The 21,296-nt window shown below is 33.5% G+C and overlaps 1 protein-coding gene across 10 annotated transcripts in view; it reads left to right on the forward strand.

Annotated features, from left to right (window-relative positions):
- The window catches only part of LCORL (ligand dependent nuclear receptor corepressor like), a 186,430-nt gene that overhangs the window by 127,761 nt on the left and 37,373 nt on the right, over positions 1–21,296 (forward strand). For 4 of the 10 annotated variants that reach the window (XM_058430325.1, XM_032135505.1, XM_058430326.1 and 1 more), the window contains one exon: positions 15,464–15,557. The exons of 1 other annotated variant lie outside the window; for it this stretch is intronic. In XM_058430325.1, the coding sequence (XP_058286308.1) occupies positions 15,464–15,557 (94 nt within the window). Of the gene's footprint in view, positions 1–8,045; positions 9,326–15,463; positions 15,558–16,864; positions 21,017–21,296 lie in introns of those variants that run through there. 5 more of the 10 variants (XM_058430329.1, XM_032135502.2, XM_032135511.2 and 2 more) reach the window with 5 other exon arrangements.

Here is a 21,296-nt window from a genome sequence, read left to right on the forward strand (position 1 = left end):
TATATTTAGTGCTGTGTTTCCCTTCTGGTGACGTCACAACTGAAACACAACCATTTGTTTTATATCATCAATTTTTGTTGAGAATTACATACATGATTATCATCTCTTTTGCTTATCATTTCTTCTTATATTTCACATGTTCTTCTGGGATCAGACATTCCTTAAATAAGGGTTTATTGATAATAAACTCTCAGGGTTTTTTGTTTTTTTTTTTTAATTTCATTTTCTTTTTCACTTTCGTTCTTAAAAGATGTTTTCTCTAGGTATGTAATTATCTGTTTGGTACGATTGTTGTGACTGCCAACTAATAGTCTTTTCCTTATAGGTAACTTTACACACTCTACTTTTGGGCTCTCTCTCGCTCTTTCTCTCCCTGTTTTGTTTATGGTATTCTGCAGATTGTCTTGGATATGATTGGAAGCAGATTTCTTTTTTTTTTCTTCATATAAGCCACAGAATATATTTAATTCAGGTTAAACATGAAACTAGAGTAATGTTCTGTCCTTATCAAGTGGCAATTACATTTTTTTAAAAAAAAAAAAAGAACAATACATTTCTGTCTACATTCCAGCAATCCAATAAGGCAGCACGGGTCACAATCCAGCAAGGCAGCAGGGGTAACAAGCAGTTTGATGAGGTGACAGGGGAAGAAGATTTCCTTTCTTTATTCTACTTAAGAGTTATATGTTTCCTAAAACTAAGGAGAAATCTCATCAATTGTGGACATTTTTCAGCCATTATCTGTTCAAATATATTTTTATTCTCACTTTTATTTCCTGTCAAAATCCATTGAGACATATTTTGGATCTTCTTATTTTATCCTCCCTACGTCTTCCTTTTCACATTTTCCATCTCTTTGTTTCTGTGTAATATCATGATTAGTTGATTCAGAAATATTTCCCAATTTACTAATTCTCTTTCAAGCTATTTTAATCACGATTTAACCTGTGTCTTGAGTTTCTAATTTGTCATTATACTTTTCATTTCCAGAAGTTAATTGTTACTTTTTCCAAATATGCCTGTCAGCATGCTCATAATTTTACAAAAGAATCACTAAGCAAGGTATCAAAAGTGACTGGGAGGGTTATTTTAGATAAGATGGGTCAGGAAGACCTCCATAAAGAAGTGAGTTTGGGCTGAGACTTGAATAATGAGAGGAAGTCTTCCATATGAAGATCTAAGGTCGGGGCATTTAAGTCAGAAGAAATATCAAATATAAATACAAAATATCAAAACTCAGGGCAGGGATGTATCAGATATATTTGAGGAACTGTATGAAAATTGCCTCAGTCAGGTGAAAACCAAGAGATTGTTCAAAGCTTTTTTAATAAGGTGAGATTATAGAATGTGAAGAAATAAAATTGTTACAGTATATATAAGCTGGATTTTTCTTTTTTCCGTTTTGTAAAGAATGTCATTTTTTTAAAAAGTGCACTTTTTAAATTCAGAAGTTCCATAAATGCTACTATCTAAAATGTCACTTGACTAACTTAATTATTAGGTATATAAAGCAAAAAGAAAAAGAAAAAAAAATTAGTGTCCTCTGTTGCCATTCAATTTTTTACAAAAATTTGTTATATGGGTTAAGTATTCCTTATCTGAAATGCTTGGGACCAGAAGCGTTTCAGATTTTGGATTTTTATCTTATTTTGGAATATATTTGCATGTACATAATAAGATATCTTGTGGATGGGGCCCAAGGCTAAACGGAAAATTCATTTGTTTTATATACACCTTATACAAGCAGTCTGAAAGTAATTTTATATAATATTTTAAATAATTTTGTGCATGAAGCAGTTTGTGTTAAGTACTCATATGATATAAAGTTGATCACCAACCCTGTGGGTTTCCAAGTGTCAATTCTTGGTTTTTTCTTTTCCCTTGCAATTTCTCCAAGTATTCTCTCCCCAAAGAGATGACTTTCATACCTACTTTATAACCTTGAAGTTATCAATATGCCAAAATTGGGTTCTTATGCCCAGTTGTAATAAAGCTGATATTTTGTATTTAATCTTCCTCTTGGTTTTCTGTTACATTAAGAACAAAATTTACATTTCTTTTAATGACTTACTAGGTTCTGCCAAGATTTTGTTCCTGCCTACCTCTCTGGACTTGTTCCATTTCCTTCTCTTCTTGGCCTAGGTGTAAGTCACACTGTCTATGTCTGACACTTGCCAAGCCCACTCTACTTCAGGGCCTTCAGCATTGCTGATCCCTTTGCCTGGGTTACTCTGCCTTCACATATTCTTGTTTTTTTTGGCTTGCCCCGTGTTCATCATTTCTATCTTAGCTAGAGTATCCCCTTAACAATAAGAAAGTGATAAATTCCAAATTCCAATATATAAACAAAAGAAACTTCTGCATGACACAGAAGAAAGCAGTATTAGAAAAATCAAAAGACAGTGGCAGTCTGTGAAAAAATATTTGCACCTTATAAAATAAAAAATGAATGATTCTAATCTATTAAGAGTTTCAAAAAATTGAAATGTAAAATATCAACAACCTGATAGAAAAATGAGCATAATTATACTGTCAGTTCATAGAAGAAATTTTAAAAGCCCTTAAACGTAGGAAAATACTCTCAACCATACTCATGTGATTCACATCTGTCACACTGATAAGAATTCAAGTTTAGCTATATACCCTGTTTGTCAAAGCTGTTAAGCAACAGACATTTTCATGCATTACTGTGGAAATACAAACTGGTGCAGTCCTTATGGAGGAATTGACAGTATCTGTTACATTTTATAAGCGTTTGTCCTTTGACCTAGCAATCCCATTTCAGGGAATCAAGCCTTTAATTACACCTGCACAAATATAGAATGATACGCATTCAGGGTGATTCACTGGGACATTATTTGTAATAGCGGGACATTATTTGTAATAGCAGGACATTGGAAATAATCCAAATATCCATCAGTAGTGTCTTGGTTAGTTAAATTATTTATATCCACACAATGGAAGGCAAACATCAAAAAAAAAAGGTGAGAATGATCTCTTGATAGCGAATTTCCAGGTTTTCTTGTTAGGTAATAAAAAGCAAGATGCAGAAATACATATATTACATGCTCTGTTTTGTGTAGAAAAGCAGGGAAGATAAGCCAAAAACTAATGACAATGAGTGTGGTTACCAAGAACGTGATGAAGTAAATGAGGCAGATGAGACAGGAATGAAAGTGCTCTCAACAGAACTTGTTATTGAGTTTTATGTAAATATTCTGTATATTCCAAAGGATAAACATTTTTTTTAAAGTAGAGCAATCCCAAAAACTTGAAGTAGAATATAACAAGTAAACCTGGCTGGGTCAAATTAGTAACATAATGTTAGTAACATAACATTGAAAAAAGAATTATATCAAGTGATTTTACCCAGCATTTTGACTATACATTCTTAGTGAAATACATTCCAAGGGCAATAGAATATATTCTAAGGGCAAAAAAATACTTTAAGGAACCCTTAAACCTTTTTTTTAGTAATACTAGTAATAATGTTATCATTATTTTTTGAGTCTGTAGAACAAATCAAATATGTAATCCTATTAACATCATTAGGAAACCAGTATTTTCAGTGTAAGAGAAAAAACAAGCAACATCAAGTAAAAAACCTTATATTACATGTGGATTGGAAATGCAGTGCAAACCATGAATTATTTTCAAAAATACACATTTCCTCGTCTAATCACTGAAATAGCCTATAAGTAATGAAAACTCAGTGGCATTGAACCTAAACCTGGAGTGTGGTCTGTAAACATTATTTCCCTTTGAAAGGAGGCAGGCCTCTTTGGACTTCAGGTTTGGACTAGGAAATGTACGAGATGAGCCTGGAATATCTTGTGCTAGCAGGCAAGGAAGCCCAAAGACGAATTTGTTAAAAGAATACAGGAGTCAATGTTAAAGGTTCCCAGGTGGTCAAATACGAAAATATTTGATCATCAGTAGAAGAACAATTTCAGTGGAATAAAAAATATTGAATGTTTTAAAATGTACTCATTTATGAGTACCAGAAACTGAAGGTGTCCCCCAGAGTTAGTAGTCTCTATTGGAGGTACACACCACACCAATTCTTTACTGTGAAAATTAGCAATTAAAGGAAAGTGTTAAGCATTTATCTTGCTTTTTCTATACAAATTGTGTTTCAGGACAACCAAATCATTTAAAGAAAATTCTTGAAGAATGTTGGCTAATAAATATGGAAGGCATAATAGACTTAAAATATTACTGTTTTTCCACCCCTAATAAGATAATTGAATCAAACAACAGCATCAGAAGATAAAGACTCATGTAAATTAATACAGCCACTGTGGAGAACAGTTCAGAGGTTACTCAAAAAACTAAAAATAGGGCCACCATATGATCCAGCAATCCCATTGCTAGGTATATACCCTAAAAAAAAAAAAAAAAAAAAAAGGAAATCGGTATATCAAAGAGATGTCTGAACTCCCCTATTTATTGCAGTTTTATTCACAATAGCCAAGATTTGGAAGAAACCTAAGTGTCCATCAACAGACAAATGGATAAAGAAAATGTGATACATATACACAATGGAGTGCTATTCAGCCATAATAAAGAATGAGATCCTTTCATTTGCAACAAGATGGATGGAACTGGAGGTCATTATGTTAAGCAAAATAAATCAGGCACAGAAGGACAAACTTTTCATGTTCTTATCTACTTGTGGGAGCTAAAAATTAAAGCAGTTGAACTCACGGAGATAGTAGAAGGATGGTTACCAGAGGCTGAGAAGGATAGTGGGGGGTGGGGTAAGGAGGAAGTGGGGATAGTTAATGGGTACAAAAAAGTAGAATTAATAAGATCTAGTATTTGATAGCACAACAGGATGACTGTAGTCAACAACAGTTTAATTGTACATTTTAAAATAACTGAATATAATTATATTGTTTGCAACACAAAGGATAAATTCTTGAAGTGATGGATGCCCCGTCTACCCTGATGTGATCGTTATACAATTGTATACCTGTGTCAAAATGTCTCATGTATCCCATACTCAGTAACCACAAAATTAAAACTTACAAAAGAAACAGGCCAGGTGTGGTGGCTCACACCTGTAATCCCATCACTTTGGAAGGCCAAGGTGGGTGGATCACCTCAGGTCAGGAGTTCATGACCAGCCTGAGTAACATGGTGAAACCCCATCTCTATTAAATACAAAAAAATCAGCTGGGCGTGGTGGTACATGCCTGTAATCCAAGCTATTTGGGAGGCTGAAACAGGAGAATCGCTTGAACCTGGAAGGCGGAGGTTCAAGCTGAGATTGTGCCATTTCACTCCAGCCTGGGCAACAAGAGTGAAACTCCCTCTTGAAAGAAAGAGAGAAAGGGAAGGAAAGGAGAGGAGAAAACAAAGAAAAAGAAAGACATTGTTTCACATCCACTAGGGATGGCTAGAATCTAAAAGATATAATAAGTGTTGACAAAGATGCAGAAAATTTGGACCCCTGATACATTGCTGGTAAGAATATAAAATGATGCAACCCCTTTGGAAACAGCCTGAAGTTCCTCAAAAGGTTGCACATCCAGTTATATAACCCAACAGTTCTACTCCGAGGAACCTACTCAAGAGAATCGAAAACATGTCCACACAAAAACTTGTACACAAATGTTTACAACAGCATTATTCATAATAGCCAAGAAGTGCAAACAACCCAAATGTCCATTAACTGAAGAAAGGATAAGTAAAATATTGTATATCCATACAATGGCATAGTATTCAACAATAAAAAGGAGTACTGATGCATGATACAACATGAGTGAACCTTAAAAACATTGTGCTAAGTAAAAGCAGCCAGTCACAAAAGACCAAATACATGATTCTATTTGTATGAAATGTTTAGAATAGGAAAATCCATAGGCATAGAAAGTAGATTACTGGTTGCCAAAGGCCAGGAGTCATAGGACAAGGGAGAGCAGTCGCCCAAGGGTGCAGGATTTCTTTCTAGGGTGGAGAAAATGTTCTAAAATTGTGATGGTTGCACAACTCTGAATACAGAGAAAACTGCTGAATTGTAATAGCCAAGATTACAGGATCAACCTAAATGTCCATCAGCAGATGAATGGATTTTTTAAATGTGGTATATATACAAAGTGGAATACTATTTCAGCCAATAAAAAATGAAATCCTCTCATTTTCAACAACGTGGATGAAACTGGAGGACATTAAGTAAAATGAAATAAGTCCAGCACAGTAGGACAAATATAATATGTGTACCTGTCACTCATGTGGAATCTAAATAAAGTCGATCTCATAGAAGTAAAGAGTAGAATAGTGATTACCAGAGGCTGGAAAACACTGTGGGGAGAGGGATGGAGAGAGGTTGATCAACAGGTACAAAGTTAGGTAGGAGGAATACTTCTTGTGTTCTGTTGCACAATAGGGTGACTATAGTTAATGGTAACATTTCAGAACAGCTAAAAGAATATTTTGAATGTTGTCACCACAAAGACAAGTGTTTGAGGTGGTGAATAGGCTAATTACACTGATTACTGTACAATGTGTATATGTATACATGTATGGAAACATCACGCCGGACCCCATAAATAGGTACAATTATGTGTCAATTCAAATCAATAAAACATATATATATGATATATATATATATAAAGATAAAAAGTACTAGAGGAAAGATTATTTTGAGAACTTTACAACAAAGGGGTCAAACTGTCACCATCAGAACACACTGATCACTTGAGCATCATTGAAAATAGACTATGTACCTCGTGATATGTCACTTCACCTGTGAAGTATTCTTACCAAAAATGTTGAAAATGGATCTAAACAATTCTTAGACCACTGGTTCTCAAGCATAGTCAGGAAGCCCTAAGAATCCCTGAAACCCTTTCAGGAGTTATACCAGGTTAAAATTAATAGTATGTTATTTGTTCTTTTTACTCTCATCCTCTCACAAGTGCGTATAGTAAAGTCGCCCAGAAGCTACATGATGTGTGATATCTCAACACAATCAATACAGAAGCAGATGTGAGAATTCAGTTGTTTTCTATTAAGCTGGACGTTAAAGAGTCTGCAAAACTGTTTTTAAAATATAATTCTTTTTACTCATTTTGAAAACGTTTTTCATAAATGTTTTTGTGAACAGTAACATTTTTAGCGTTATTGTTATCAATTATAAATACTTTTAAAATCCTTTTATTTAATTTCTGTTACAGTAAATATCAGTAGATATAGCCCACATAAACAGAAGGTCTTTAAGGTCTGCAATAATTTTTAAGAGTGAAAAGGAATTATCAAATCCAAGTTTGAGTTACTTGCTTTATTGCCAATTCCAAGTTTATCAGAATTATTATACAAGAAATTTTTTAAAGCAAAGTAAATGCTACCACAGGAAAACAGTGCAGATGGTCATCAACTTAAGATGGTTCAACTTACAGTTTTTCAATTTTACAATGGGTGTATTGGGATATAAATGCATTTTTGACTTACTATATTGTTTTATTTACAGTGGGTTTATCAAGACATAGCCCTATCATAAATTGGGGAAAGTGCTGCACTTAATTAGAGACCATGGCCAGGCATGGTGGCTCACGCCTGTAATCCCAGCACTTTGAGATGCTGAGGCAGGTGGATCACTTGAGGTGAGGCGTTCAAGACCAGCCTGGCCAGCATGGTGAAACCCCATCTCTACTAAAAATACAAAAATTAGCCAGGCGTGGTGGTGCACACCTGTGATCCCAGCTACTCGGGAGGCCAAGGCTGGAGAATCGCTTGAACCCAGGAGGCAGAGGTTACAGTGAGCCAAGATCATGCCACTGCACTCCAGCCCGGGCAGCAAAGCAAGACTCCATCTCAAAAATAAATAACCTTAGAATCAAATGTATCACACTAAGAATCAAATGTAACACAGAGACATTATTTGATTCTAGTTGAAGATACCAACTATAAAAACACATTTTGGACTCAAGAAATTTCTATGCAAATTAGGCATTAGAAGTTAGCTTTACCTACTGTAGAAAAACTAGAAAACAAATAAGAAAATGAAGAAAATAACAGTTATCCTGTATTCTTCCACCCAGAGCTATCTGCAGGTGCTCCTGTGTTCAGTCCTTCCAAACCATTTTCTGAAGAATATCTACATGTGCACAAAACACACTTGCAGTGCTCAGCCCCACTGACCTACTACATGAGATATATATCCTCTGTAAACTGTTTGCATAATTTATATTTTTGACATCCTTATGTTACTAAGTATTTTTCTGCAGAATCATTTTAATACTTAAATTCATTTACTTAGCTCAATAGTATGGAAGGGTCACATATTGTGTGTCTTTTATATATAAATAAACATTCTTGAGCTAAGGTTTTAAACTCAATCTTAATTTTTACTTCAGGACAAATTCCTAGAAGTGAAATTGCTGGATCTAAAAGAACGCACAATGCTGTTGAAAGTCAAGATAGTAGGGGTAGGGGCAAGGTAGTGACCACAAGAAGATACTGAGGTGGGGGAGTGTCAGGGTTGACACTGGCAAGTAGGTGTAGTTTTTATACAGGAACGTTGAGTTCATGAAAATTCATTAAACTGTATAGTTAGATTGTACTTTTATGTAAAACATTTATAAAAGGTTTTTTAAAAGTAATTTTTGGAGGAGCATAACAAGGAGTCCCAAATGTATGGTTAAAAAATCTTCCACTATGACGTTGCAATAAGTATACAAACTGTTTTAAATAATATATTTGGCTAAAACTTTTTACAGAATAAGGTAATGTAATATAGAGGATAAAAGAGAACATGTTCTTTAAAATGTTTTTCATAGGTACTGACTTGAAGCCTTTTGAAGCCATGATTTAATTCAGTACTTGCAGGAATAACTGAAGAAAGAAAAAAGAATTACAGTAAAAGTCTAAAATGGCATTTGGTGGAAATGTTGAAGGCTTATTTTAATTTCATCTGTGGCATTTTCCTAAATTTGCTATTATAAATGTTTACATCTTAAATTCACTATAAGCACTTTACTGTGATTTATATCATCTCATCGTAATGAATAAATAGATTAACGAATTCTGTAGTATTTCAGCAATATATATACAAAATAAAACACATCGGGAAGAAAATAACTTACAGTTAAAAAACTATTTGAGCCCGGGCATGGTGGCTCGTGCCTGTAATCCCAGCACTTTGGGAGGCCAAGGCAGGAAGATCATTTGGCGCTCAGGAGTTCAAGACCAGCCTGGCCGATATGGTGAAACTCTGCCTCTACTAAAAATACAAAAATTAGCTGGGCATGGTGGTGGGTGCCTGTAATCCCAGCTACTTGGGAGGCTGAGGCAGGAGAATCACTTGAACCCAGGAGGTGGAGGTTGCAGTGAGCCGAGATTGTGCCACTACACTCCAGCCTGGGCAACAGAGTGAGATTCCATCTCAAAAAAAAAGAAAAGAAAAAGAAAAAAATACTATTTGACTTGCAGAGGTAGGCAAATGAAGGAAAAACCAATCCTAAGGCTGGAATAATGTGCTACTCTTGTGTTATTTCTCCCATGACTGAAACCACATAGTTAAACAGTAACAATCAAAACAATTTTATTTGCAGTGAGCGTGAGACTTCAAATTTTTAAAACCGAAATTTGGATAAACCCAGGGAATGCTTTTACACTTTGTTGATTTTTTGCTAATCAAGTTTACGGATTTTTTTTATTATGGAAACTTGAGAAAGGCAGAAAAGTATGTGTAAATGTGTATGTAGGCGCATACATACCTAGGTATGTGCATGCACACAATCACATATTTTAACTGCTCAATGCTTTATCAACCAAAGATCACCATTGTTCCCATTTTTGTAAATTTACTTCCACAGTTTATTCTATATTTTATTTTATTTGGGGGTTCTTGTTTTACATCCAAAACATGTTTACATCATCTGTATTTCAAATTTTATATCATACCTTTTAAAAATGTTATAGTAGCATTTGCATTTACATGTTTACATCATCTGTATATCAGATTTTTATATCATACCTTTTAAAAACGTTACAGTAGCATTTGCAGTTTTCTCATGCTTTATTAATTGCCTTAATGGCAGTGTTAAATCTAATTCTCAAGCAAGTGAAGGAACCATAATTTATGTAACCATTTGTTAAATATTTAGTGTTTTTAAAAAATTGTATAGTCTACGGTATATCTTTGTATATAAACCTTTTTTATGTTAAGTATTATTTTCTTAAAATAGATACCTAGAAGAGCGTAAACATTTTTAAGATTTTTGATGGCATATGGCCACATTGTTTTTTGTTTTTGTGTTTTTTAAGAGACAGGAGTCTTACTGTGTTGCCCAGGCTGGACTTAAACTCTGGGCTCAGGTAATTCTTCCATCTCAGCCTCTCAAGTAGTTGATTTCTCTTTCATTTTCAGTTTTACCATAAAATTTGCACATTAATATACCTATTTATGCCATCCAGTTGTTGTGAGAACTGGATGAGTTAAGACATGTCATGTTTGTAACAAATGCTTCGAACACTTTAAGTACACTATAGAAAAATAGTTTTAAACACATTAGGTTTAATGTAAGTTACTAATGTTTTCTATTAATCAGTCGAATATAATTAACAAAACCATAAGAATCTCCTAGAGAGGAGACTAGCAAAAGGCCAGACGAGATGAAACAGAATGATTTCCTTGGAGGGGTGGAAAACAATTCTATATTATGAAGGTTCCAGTTGTCCTTTTTGAATAGATCCTTTATCAGAAATTTGCATGACAATACAGGAAAGAAAACAGTTTATAAATGAAAAATTGAAATCTGAATTTTAACTAAAAATTAACCCAATAAAGTGTCAGTATTCAAGAAATTGCCCAATTTGGCCATGACTTCAATTTTTGAAACGTCAGTTTATTTTTAAATTTAATTCTGGTAGTGTTATATAGACAATTACCTGACCTTGTTCAAATATTGGATTGGCTTATCTTTAATTCTGTACATTTTACAATAGTGTTTGATCAGAAATAATTAAATTATAATGTTAAATGACCCATCTCCAACCAGTAAATGAAAACAATTTTGTATTTATTATTAAATGTTAGTAAAAATTTTGAATATACAGAAAAATACAAGTAATAATCATGTACTTGTTAACCAGAATTAATAAATGTGTTATTTGGTCATATTTACCTCTGATTTGTCTTCTCTTAAGGAACTAAAGTATTTCTAGAAATACAGTTAAGATCCTTTTAGATCTTTTTGTTTAACTTTGGAAGCAACCAGTGATACCACCTATTTATGTATCTATAAACAAAATAGTTTTGTGTGCTTTAATATTCACATAAATGGCATAATAAATACACTATTTTTCACTTAATCCTGAAGTTTACTTATTCACCAAAAATTAAAAATCACAGCAACACCAACTGTTATCAAGGATGTGGGAAATAAATTTGGTAATATCTGTTGTTCAGCACTTCTGATAGTTTATCTTAGAGAAATTATTGTACCTGAACACAAAAAAAATTTAGAAGGATATTCATTTCAGCGTTGTTTGTAACAATGAAAAACTAAAACAACCTGAATACCAACAGTAAATAAATGGGGAATAAATTACAGTGTAATAAGATAGACTGCAGAGAATATAGTAGTCAAATTGAATTAATTACCTCCCCCTCCACCTTACTTAGTTTGTATTATCTTGTAATAGCATGCTGGGTGCTTAGTTTTATCTACATTATTCACTACAAGATGGTGGGAGAGGTGACCAAGAGTTGATTTTAAGCAGATTTTTATCATGTATTTTGAGTTAATTTTAGTACTTTGGAATGATGTACACACAAAATCTAGTTATATCTCCATTGTGAAGGTGTGATGTAATCACCATTCAGATAGATGTAAATTATGAGGAACAAGAAAATATCCTTCCCCCACCCCCGCAATTCCTGGGCTTTCTCTATCCTTCCCAAACTGTCTCTCTCGTTGTTTTTGTTTTTCTAATTCAGACAATCCTAGGAGTAACTTCTTTTGGCTATTCCAGCCCTTGAACTACAGGCTTTATGAAGAAAGGGAATCATGCTATCAGCAAAATAGTATAGATGGTTAATACTGCTAACAAAAAGTGAGATTTTCTGTAGATAACTAAAATTGATCTAAAATTCTTAATGGTACTAGAACTATTACATATTTATGTATTTTGTATTTACTATGTAGACATTAATTGATGAAAGAATTTTAATGCAATGTGACAGAAATATGATGGAGTACATTTTTCATTTTCACTAGATACTGTATTACTTTATTTGTCAAATCCTTTTAGAATAAAACTTTTAACATAGCCTAGATGTGGAGAAAGGGCTATGAAGAAGAGATAAAAGCATTTCTCAATAAGGTCATTGTTTAGACTTCCTAAAGAGAAAGAATCAGAAGTATAAGCCTATTTGCGTAGGTTTCTGAAAGATGGAATAGAGCTTATATGTAGCTCATCCAGATTAAAATGCGCTAGTTAGTGCTTTGTGTGTGAGTAGTCCATAAAAAGAAAAGAAACCTTTATTGCCCTAGGTAGAGAGCTGCAGCCTAGTTTTTATAGTATCTGTAAAGGAGAGAAGGGTTTCTTGTACCTCCTTTCATAATTTCTATTTTATGAAATAATTTTAAATGGAGCATATCAAGTCTAAGAGAGCTTAGAATGGGGGAAATTTCATTACTTCATTCTGAGACTAAGAGTAACAGACTTAGGAGAATGTGTTTTATATGCCATAAACTGTACATAAAATGAGCAAAATCAAAATTAGTGAATAAAGTTATAAACTTGAGTATGGGTTTGGCAGTTATCCTTTCTTATTCTTAAAGTAGTAAAATTTTAATTGCCAAAAAAGAGAAATGAGATGATAGAACAGAGAAAACATTTCTTTCCCCTTTTAGTAGTTTTTGGCACTCTACCAGTGTTTAGTAATACAAATTAATAAGTCAAGATCCTGAACCTTGAGGGATTCAGTCTCATGGAAGAAAAAGATTTATAAATCAATAATTGCGTGATAGTGTCATAAGTGTTATAGGATGCTGTCCACGCCGGAAGACAAAATAAGCATCTTCTGCCTGGGCGGGGGATCTGAGTCTTTAAGGATAAGTAGAATTTTGATGAGTAGAAGTTTTACAAGTCGAATAGATAGAGCATTCTAGGCAGAGGGAACAAGGTACTGCAATTTGAGAGGCATAACACTGCGTAGCACGTTTGAGGGAATTCAAGTAGTTACATAGATACATGAGACGTGTGAGGTTTGAGATGAGTTGGAGACTAAGCTTAAAATTAAGCTGGTTGGGTAAACTGGGGCAATAAACTATATTTAATAATTTTTCAAGATACTCTGTGCCAGGTACTTTGCTTCTTCAGTCTCCCCCTTTTACCCTTCTAATCTGTGGACTCTAACCTCTAGCCACACTGAATTTTTCCAGTTCTTTGAAATTCTATTCAGCAAACATTTATTGAATACTTATTGTATGCCAGGCACTATTCTAAGCAGCAGGGATATATTGATGAATAAAATATGCATGGTCTCTGCCTTCACATAGCTTATAGTCTGTGGCTAGCACTGGTAGGTATATGAACAACTAGCATTACAACCCGCCAAATACTATAAGTAAGTGTTACTGGTATAGTAACCTGTTATGTTGATCAACCAACTGTACGTTGTGTCCTAAGTGGGGCTGATGAGTTAGATTTGGTGAGAATTAGGAGGGTTGGTGGAGGTGAGGCGGGGGTCAGGAGGAGAGGAGTACTAATCTTCTAGGCAGAGGAAACCAATTCCAAGTGTGAAAGCCCAGAAACGAGAAATAGCATAGCACTTTCCCAGCAGGTTTCCCTGCTCCACCTTTAGCTCCTTGCGGTCCATTCTCCCATAGCAGATTGATCTTTTAAAAACCTGAATTGAAATCATGTCAGTCTTCCACCCAGAATCCTCCAGTGGCTTCCTGTCTCTGTCAGAATGAAATGCGAAGTTCTTGCCATGGCCCAATGGCCCTGTTTAACCTCTTCCTACAACATTTCTGATCTCAGCTCACTCTTGGCCTGGCTTACTTCATTTCAGATACCCTGGCCTTTGCTATTCCTCTGACATTCCAGACATGGTTCCATATCACAGCCTCTATACAGACTCTTCTTTCGGAAACATTCTCCCATGTATCTGCTTAGTTGGTGACCCTCACCTTATTCAGGGCCCTGTTCAAATCAAAGAATCTTGCACTGATTACACTGTATAAAACAGCAGCATTCTCAGCCCCACCCTCATTACTCTATCAGCTTACTCTGTGTTATTTTCCAGGGTGGCACTATCATAATTGCTGGTGGTAGTGGTGCTGGTTGTGGTGGTGTATGAATTATCTCATTAGATCCTAAGCACTATGACAATGACTATGACAATAGGTAGTTTGTGTGACTTTTTTTTTTTTTTATGCTCTTCTAGTGCCTAAAATAGTGCTTTGCACATAGTGAGCACTCAATAAATTATTGTCAAAGTCTGTATGGGAGGCTATAGATAGGATGTTTTGTTTTATTTTTCATCTTTGTATCTGCCCAGGAGCATACATATTTCATGGATTGATTATGGTTACAGTAAAACCCAGTTGAATTTTTTAAGCCCAGTTGAATTAGTATATTTTTAAATGTGTATTTTTTAATAATAATTTTTCTTGTAGCTAAAACTTGCAGTTTTTTAGCTAACAGTAAAAACATTCACAGAATTCTTTGCTGGGTTTTAAATTCATGGTTTATTTTTATCCTTTTTGATCCTGAAGCATGCCAGATTAACAATAAGTCTGAATCATTGAGTTTTTATTTATGTAAATGTCATATAATAATTACATTTTAATAACATGCATAGACATTTTATAACATTATTTTTCTAAAGTTGCATTATCGTAAGTTATGTCTTTAGTCGTAGATATAAGCACAATATATTATGTAGGCAATGATTTAACTATTGTATAGTTCAATAATTTAAGAGTAAAATTTTACACTATGAGTTCTAGAAAATACATGTTTATACATACAGCCACAGTTTGCCTTTTGCTAGCCCTAGTAAATGCTAATTATTCAATTCTCTTACTCATCATCACATTTTCTACTCTCTCCGTTTTGTACAATTTACATCACTCCCACCTTCCCAAAGCATTATCTGGGTAGCTTTGAATGGAAAACAGTCGTGAATGAGCAATCAATGACTGTTCACTACAAAATGGTGCAGAGGTGACTAAAAGTTTATCGTAGACAAATTTTATATCATATATTTAGTTAGTTTCTTCCTGTCACCTGGCAATGCCAGCTCCTTCTCTGTTCTTTTTTTCCTATATAGTGCCTTCCCAGTCATATCCTGTTCCTAAACCCGTTTAAGATGAGTAGGTAATGGGCCACATATCAAATACTAGTGTTATGAATTAGTAGATCAACAAAATATGAAATATTAAAATGTAAGGATTGCCTATCTGTTGCAAATATAAAGTTTTTTCTCTTGCAAAAATTATAGGGGATGGAGTGTTAGATCTCTCTACAAAGAAAACCAGCATAAAATCTGAAGAGTCATCCATATGTGATCCTTCTTCTGAAAATTCAGTGGCTGGGTAAGCAATATCTAGGAAATATAATTTAGTATTAATATAAAATTATCTCTGCAGAGAACTCTTAATACTATTCTGAGTAGTATTGACGTATATAGTTTTCCTCCAGAATTTTTGTCACTCATGTCTCTCTCTCATACCTTTCATTTGTCCTTTCTCTTTCTTTTTTATTCTTTCTGTTAAAGAAAAGTTATCAGAACAATCACCAAACTTTAGTTCATGTTACTAAAATGAACTACCAACTTAATCATAGAATACAAACTAAGAAGCAGGACGAGTAAGAGAATATTAAATACTCAGGAGGCAATTTTAAGGGAAATATGTAATTTATTAATTTTTTAAAACAACAAATTCTAAAAGCACTGTACTTACTAATTATTAACGCTAGTTTATAGTGTTTAGATTTTTTTATTGCACTTTAGATGTGGTGGCAAACTACTTAAATGTATCTAGTAATCACCACAAAAAGTCCTTTCATGTTTTGAAAAATGTCATTAATCATTAAATAAATAATTAGTAGTGAAATGCTGTTCTGTTGGATTTTTTTATTTTTTTTTTTACAACTTTTTTGCATCTTCCCATTAACTAACTGCACAGGAAGCTTTTTTGTCACGTTTAAATCTTAGAGGTAGACTGTAATTTGTTTCAACTATGGCTGTAGTAGTGAGTCGTAAGGTATAATAAGCTTTCTGTTTGAGAAACTTTGAAAATTACAATGATACATTTGAAATAGAAGTGACATTTATAATATCTAAATTATTCAAATATAACTTATCTACTTGTTTCAAGTTTTAAGCTCTTGTCTAAAGAAAAATTAGTCTTGTGGAAATATGGGATGTTTGTGTTTGGAAATATTCCTGCTGCTACAAATTTCCTTTAAAGGGGTTGACTCTTTTATTACTTGTTTAGCGGTAACGTCACGTTTGTACTAACAAAAACTCCTTTAGGATTGGGGTACTTTTTATAATGGAGCTCTAATTGTACAAATAAAATTTATAAGTGTTGCTCTGCAAGCATCTGTCAGAGGAATAGCAACATCATGAGAATATTTTTACAAATACTGAGTTAGGATTTTATGTTCTTGGAAGGTCTGCCCGTTGAGGCCACCGTATCATTGACACATTGTCCTACCAGGACTGTAGCGTTTGCTTTGATAAGGAGTAACTACTACATCTCACAGACTTAAAAGTGTCATAAGCAGTGATGTTACCTAAGCAAGGAGTATAATAAAGGAGTGGACCCTCCCCTTCCATAGCTGTGTGAGAGTCTCTCATGCATCAGTTTACCATCGTTTCATTCCATCCATCCAGGAGACTACACAGAAACAGAGAGGACTATGTGGAAAGAAGTGCTGAGTTTGCAGATGGTTTGCTCTCAAAAGCTTTGAAAGACATTCAGTCTGGAGCACTGGACATAAATAAAGCAGGCATACTTTATGGCATACCTCAAAAAACTTTACTTCTTCACTTAGAAGCCTTACCAGCAGGGAAGCCTGCATCTTTTAAAAACAAAACTCGAGATTTCCATGATAGTTATTCATATAAGGACAGTAAAGAAACTTGTGCAGTGCTGCAAAAAGTAGCCTTGTGGGCAAGAGCTCAAGCAGAGCGCACAGAAAAAAGTAAACTCAATCTACTTGAAACCTCAGAATTAAAATTCCCAACAGCTTCCACTTACCTCCATCAGCTAACTCTACAGAAAATGGTCACTCAGTTTAAAGAAAAAAATGAAAGCCTCCAATATGAAACTTCAAATCCTACTGTACAGTTAAAAATTCCTCAGCTACGAGTAAGTTCTGTCTCAAAATCACAACCTGATGGTTCTGGTCTGCTGGATGTTATGTATCAAGTTTCCAAAACCTCTTCAGTCTTAGAAGGATCAGCTCTCCAAAAACTGAAAAATATACTCCCTAAACAGAACAAAATAGAATGTTCTGGGCCTGTAACTCACTCAAGTGTTGACTCTTACTTTCTACATGGGGACCTCTCTCCTTTGTGTCTTAATTCTAAAAATGGAACAGTTGATGGAACCTCTGAAAATACTGAAGATGGATTAGATCGAAAAGACAGTAAGCAGCCCAGGAAAAAACGTGGCCGCTATCGGCAATATGATCATGAAATAATGGAAGAAGCTATTGCAATGGTAATGAGCGGAAAAATGAGTGTTTCCAAAGCACAAGGAATTTATGGGGTACCTCACAGCACTTTAGAATACAAGGTAAAAGAAAGATCTGGAACACTGAAGACTCCTCCGAAGAAGAAACTACGATTACCAGACACTGGGTTATATAATATGACAGATTCAGGGACTGGCAGCTGCAAAAACAGCAGCAAGCCTGTGTAGATTACTTGTTAGGAAAATGTTTATGTGTGTGTGTGTGTGTGTGTGTGTTTGCGTGTGTGTGTATGTGCACAGGTGTGTATTTGTGTGTCTATATACACACATGTGGGAATTACAGATGCTCACTCTGACAGGAGACATGAAATTTTACAGTTCAAAAACCACTTACATGCCTTTTGAAAAAAAGTTTTATTCAGGGTTTTCACTGTGGACAGAATTATATAGTTGCTTACTTAATTCTGATAGTTTGTATTTAATCCTTGTATAAATAGGTGAAAAAGATTCAGGTTTTCTTTAGTAGTCAATAGCATAAAGCGTTGTGGGAAAACGAGTAATTGTCAAGTGAAACATTTTTATTGGTGAAAGACCATTCCAGCCATTCAGTTGAACCATCTTATAATGGAAATATGATATTCATATTTATAGACATTCTATACAACATACTTAACAGTTGTTGTATGTATGTCAAACAACCAATCAAAGTTTAAATAGACAGCTATCTCCATACTAAGAAAAATTAATATATACAGTATTAGTACACTACAGTGCATTCTATGAAATACAAAATGCACTCAAGTGCATCCACCAGGAATAGAAAAGAAAACCTTAAAGGATATGTATAATGAAATTTAATATTTATCATTTAATAGTTGATTTAGCAAGAAGTTGGGGTTTATAAGGTATACTTAAAAAAAACTGACACATAGTTAACCCCAGCAGCTATAGAACCCTTTAATATAAGATGGAGTACTAAGAACAAAAAATAATTTAAATTTAATTATTAAAATAATTTAGTTTTGTTTTTCATTTGAAAAATAAGCTAATGTGTAAGGTTAGAAAAGAAAGTTGGAATGCAACTTAGAGCATGTTTATAATGTGCACAGAAAAAGCTTGAGAATGATAATTTTGGTTTAAATGTGCTGGTTAGTTGATGTTATGACTACTTTAAATTTTAAGGATTGTGACACACTCCTACTATTGAAAAACCTCAGTGTAACTTTAATATATTTGCTGCTGTGACATTTCAAAACATTTTCAGTTTATCAAAATGAATTGCAGATTTCATTTTGGTGGGCGATACATTATCATTTTGCTAATAACCAAATTTGCAGTTTGTTCAGGGTCTTGAATAGATTTACAAATATTTAACACTGAAGCTGTTTTGAACTTTCAGTAATGTAAACTCTCTACTAATTGGGTAGTTAGAAGCTGGGCAGTGCATTTTAACTTTTACTAGACTCATAAGAGAGACTGGTCATTTTTACATAGCAGTTTTAAAATATGGGTCAAAGTATCCTCGTTGGATTTATGGAGTATGCAACTGTAGTGGCAAAATGTTATAAAGCATATGCCTTCATATAAAGAATAGGGATTTGCTTTATGTATTCAAAATTCTCTGAGTGCCCCCTTTCTCTGTTAAAATTCAGGTTCTGATCATTTTTCTAAGCCAGTTTTCCTAAGTCCAAAAGGAATACTTTTAGCTGAATTTAAAAAATAAGTGCACCTTGTCAAATACTTGTGTTTTTACACTTGTGTTTGTGTGTATTTAATAATCATATATACGTGTAATACTAAAGAGATTTTCAGCTATTAAATTTTAAAACTGCTTACATGTTTAAAGAAACTGAAGAGTGAGAAACAACCAAGCAGTTATTTGGTCTCTGAGATCTATACTTAACCCTCTTCAGCTATTAATGTTACCTGCACACTAGGGTATGAATCCTCTTTTTTTTTTCACCCCAAGAAAATATACATAATAGATTACAGAACAGCAGATGTCAGGGTCATCTTTCTTTTTAAAGAATTAAGCCATATTTTGTGAGGGCCCGAACTTGGATTATTTAGTATATTTCCCCCTTCCCCCAATGAAAAGCAAAGTTAAAGGTAAAGTACATATTTCAAAACAATTTTATTGACCTCTTTATACAGAATTTTACTTGGAAAACTTTGGGGGCTTTGAATGCATTACATAATATTTATATTGTATTGAGCTTTTTTATTCCTCACACTATATTTACATTAATAAATTGATTGAGAAGTTTATAGTAAAGGGAAACTTACAGAAAACTTTTGTATCATTTAAAAGATGACCTGACCAAAAACTTTACAGGATTCATAAATCAGGGATCATTTTGCTATTGACTTCACAGTAATCAGTAGTTTTATAGGTAATATTATAGTTAATTTGCAGCATTTTAGTACTTGTATTATTTATTTTTGGTCAGAAATAGTAAATTAAAATATTTTTTGATAGTTTATAGGTAATAATCAACCCATAACTTTTAAAAGAAACAAAACATTTCTATTATTGAGTTAACATTTGATTATACAAACTAGGAAAGGCAGGGAAATTCCCCTTCTCCCCAGTGATTCTATTAAGATGACCTTTATGTTAAACTTTCAAAGTACTTTATGAATTTAGTTACCAGTTACTATTTATTAATTGACAATTTTCTGAAAAATCCCATTTCAGCAGACTTAATGAAGGTGAAAGCAACCCTTATGTGCTTTCTACTTATTTGAATGTTCCTCAAGTATTTTATATTAAAAAAAAAAAGAAGGAAAAGAAAAAACAGTGCCTCTGTTTTTAGAAAACTACTGCTCAGTAAAGTTGTTTAAACCATTTCTGGTAGCTAATGACAATTTTATATTAAATTGTATACTAACTTTAGTGAGACTGATTTTTTTAGTTGTTTACAGTACAAATACTTGTATTTGTTTTTTAATTGCAGTATTTCCATTGTCGCAGTAATTTAGTAAAACTCTGTGGCTGCCTTGATTTTGACAGATTTTGTTAATATAAACTGATTGTTAGGCAATTAGTTATATTTATGCATAAATCAATTGCACTATAATTCATGAATTATTTATTACAATATTTTCTAATGAATTCATGTATCTGTCTTGTGTTGTAAATGTACTGTAATTCTGTTCCTACTTTGTGTTGTTATATATCTAAATCTGATTGTATGAATTTTAATTGTTCAGTTAACGTGTTTCTAGGTTGTAATTTGTAGTAAAGCACTTCAATGCTTTTGCACTTAAATTTACAACACTGTTGGTGTGTGATTGATTTACTCATTCAGTAAAAGAAAAAAAGAAAAGAAAAGAAAAAAACTGACTACACTGACTTCTTTGATTTACTTTAGGAAGCAGTTTTATTAAATATAGTATTCTAATTTACTTTTTCTGAAGAAATATTCCAGCAAGTTTCTAATGGGCAAAATGGATAGTAACATACTAAAAATAGGCAGGATATTTGGTTTATAAATCAAACAGGAAAAGGTTAGAAAACTTTAAAAGCAAAGGATCTACAAAAAAAATACAATTTTAGAACCTTATATAATCACCTGAGAATAAATTCTAGACTGGATACTTATATGTGTGTTCAACTATTATTTA

Source organism: Hylobates moloch, unplaced genomic scaffold (assembly GCF_009828535.3).
Source record: "Hylobates moloch isolate HMO894 unplaced genomic scaffold, HMol_V3 SCAFFOLD_17, whole genome shotgun sequence".
Taxonomy (NCBI): Eukaryota; Metazoa; Chordata; class Mammalia; order Primates; family Hylobatidae; genus Hylobates; species Hylobates moloch.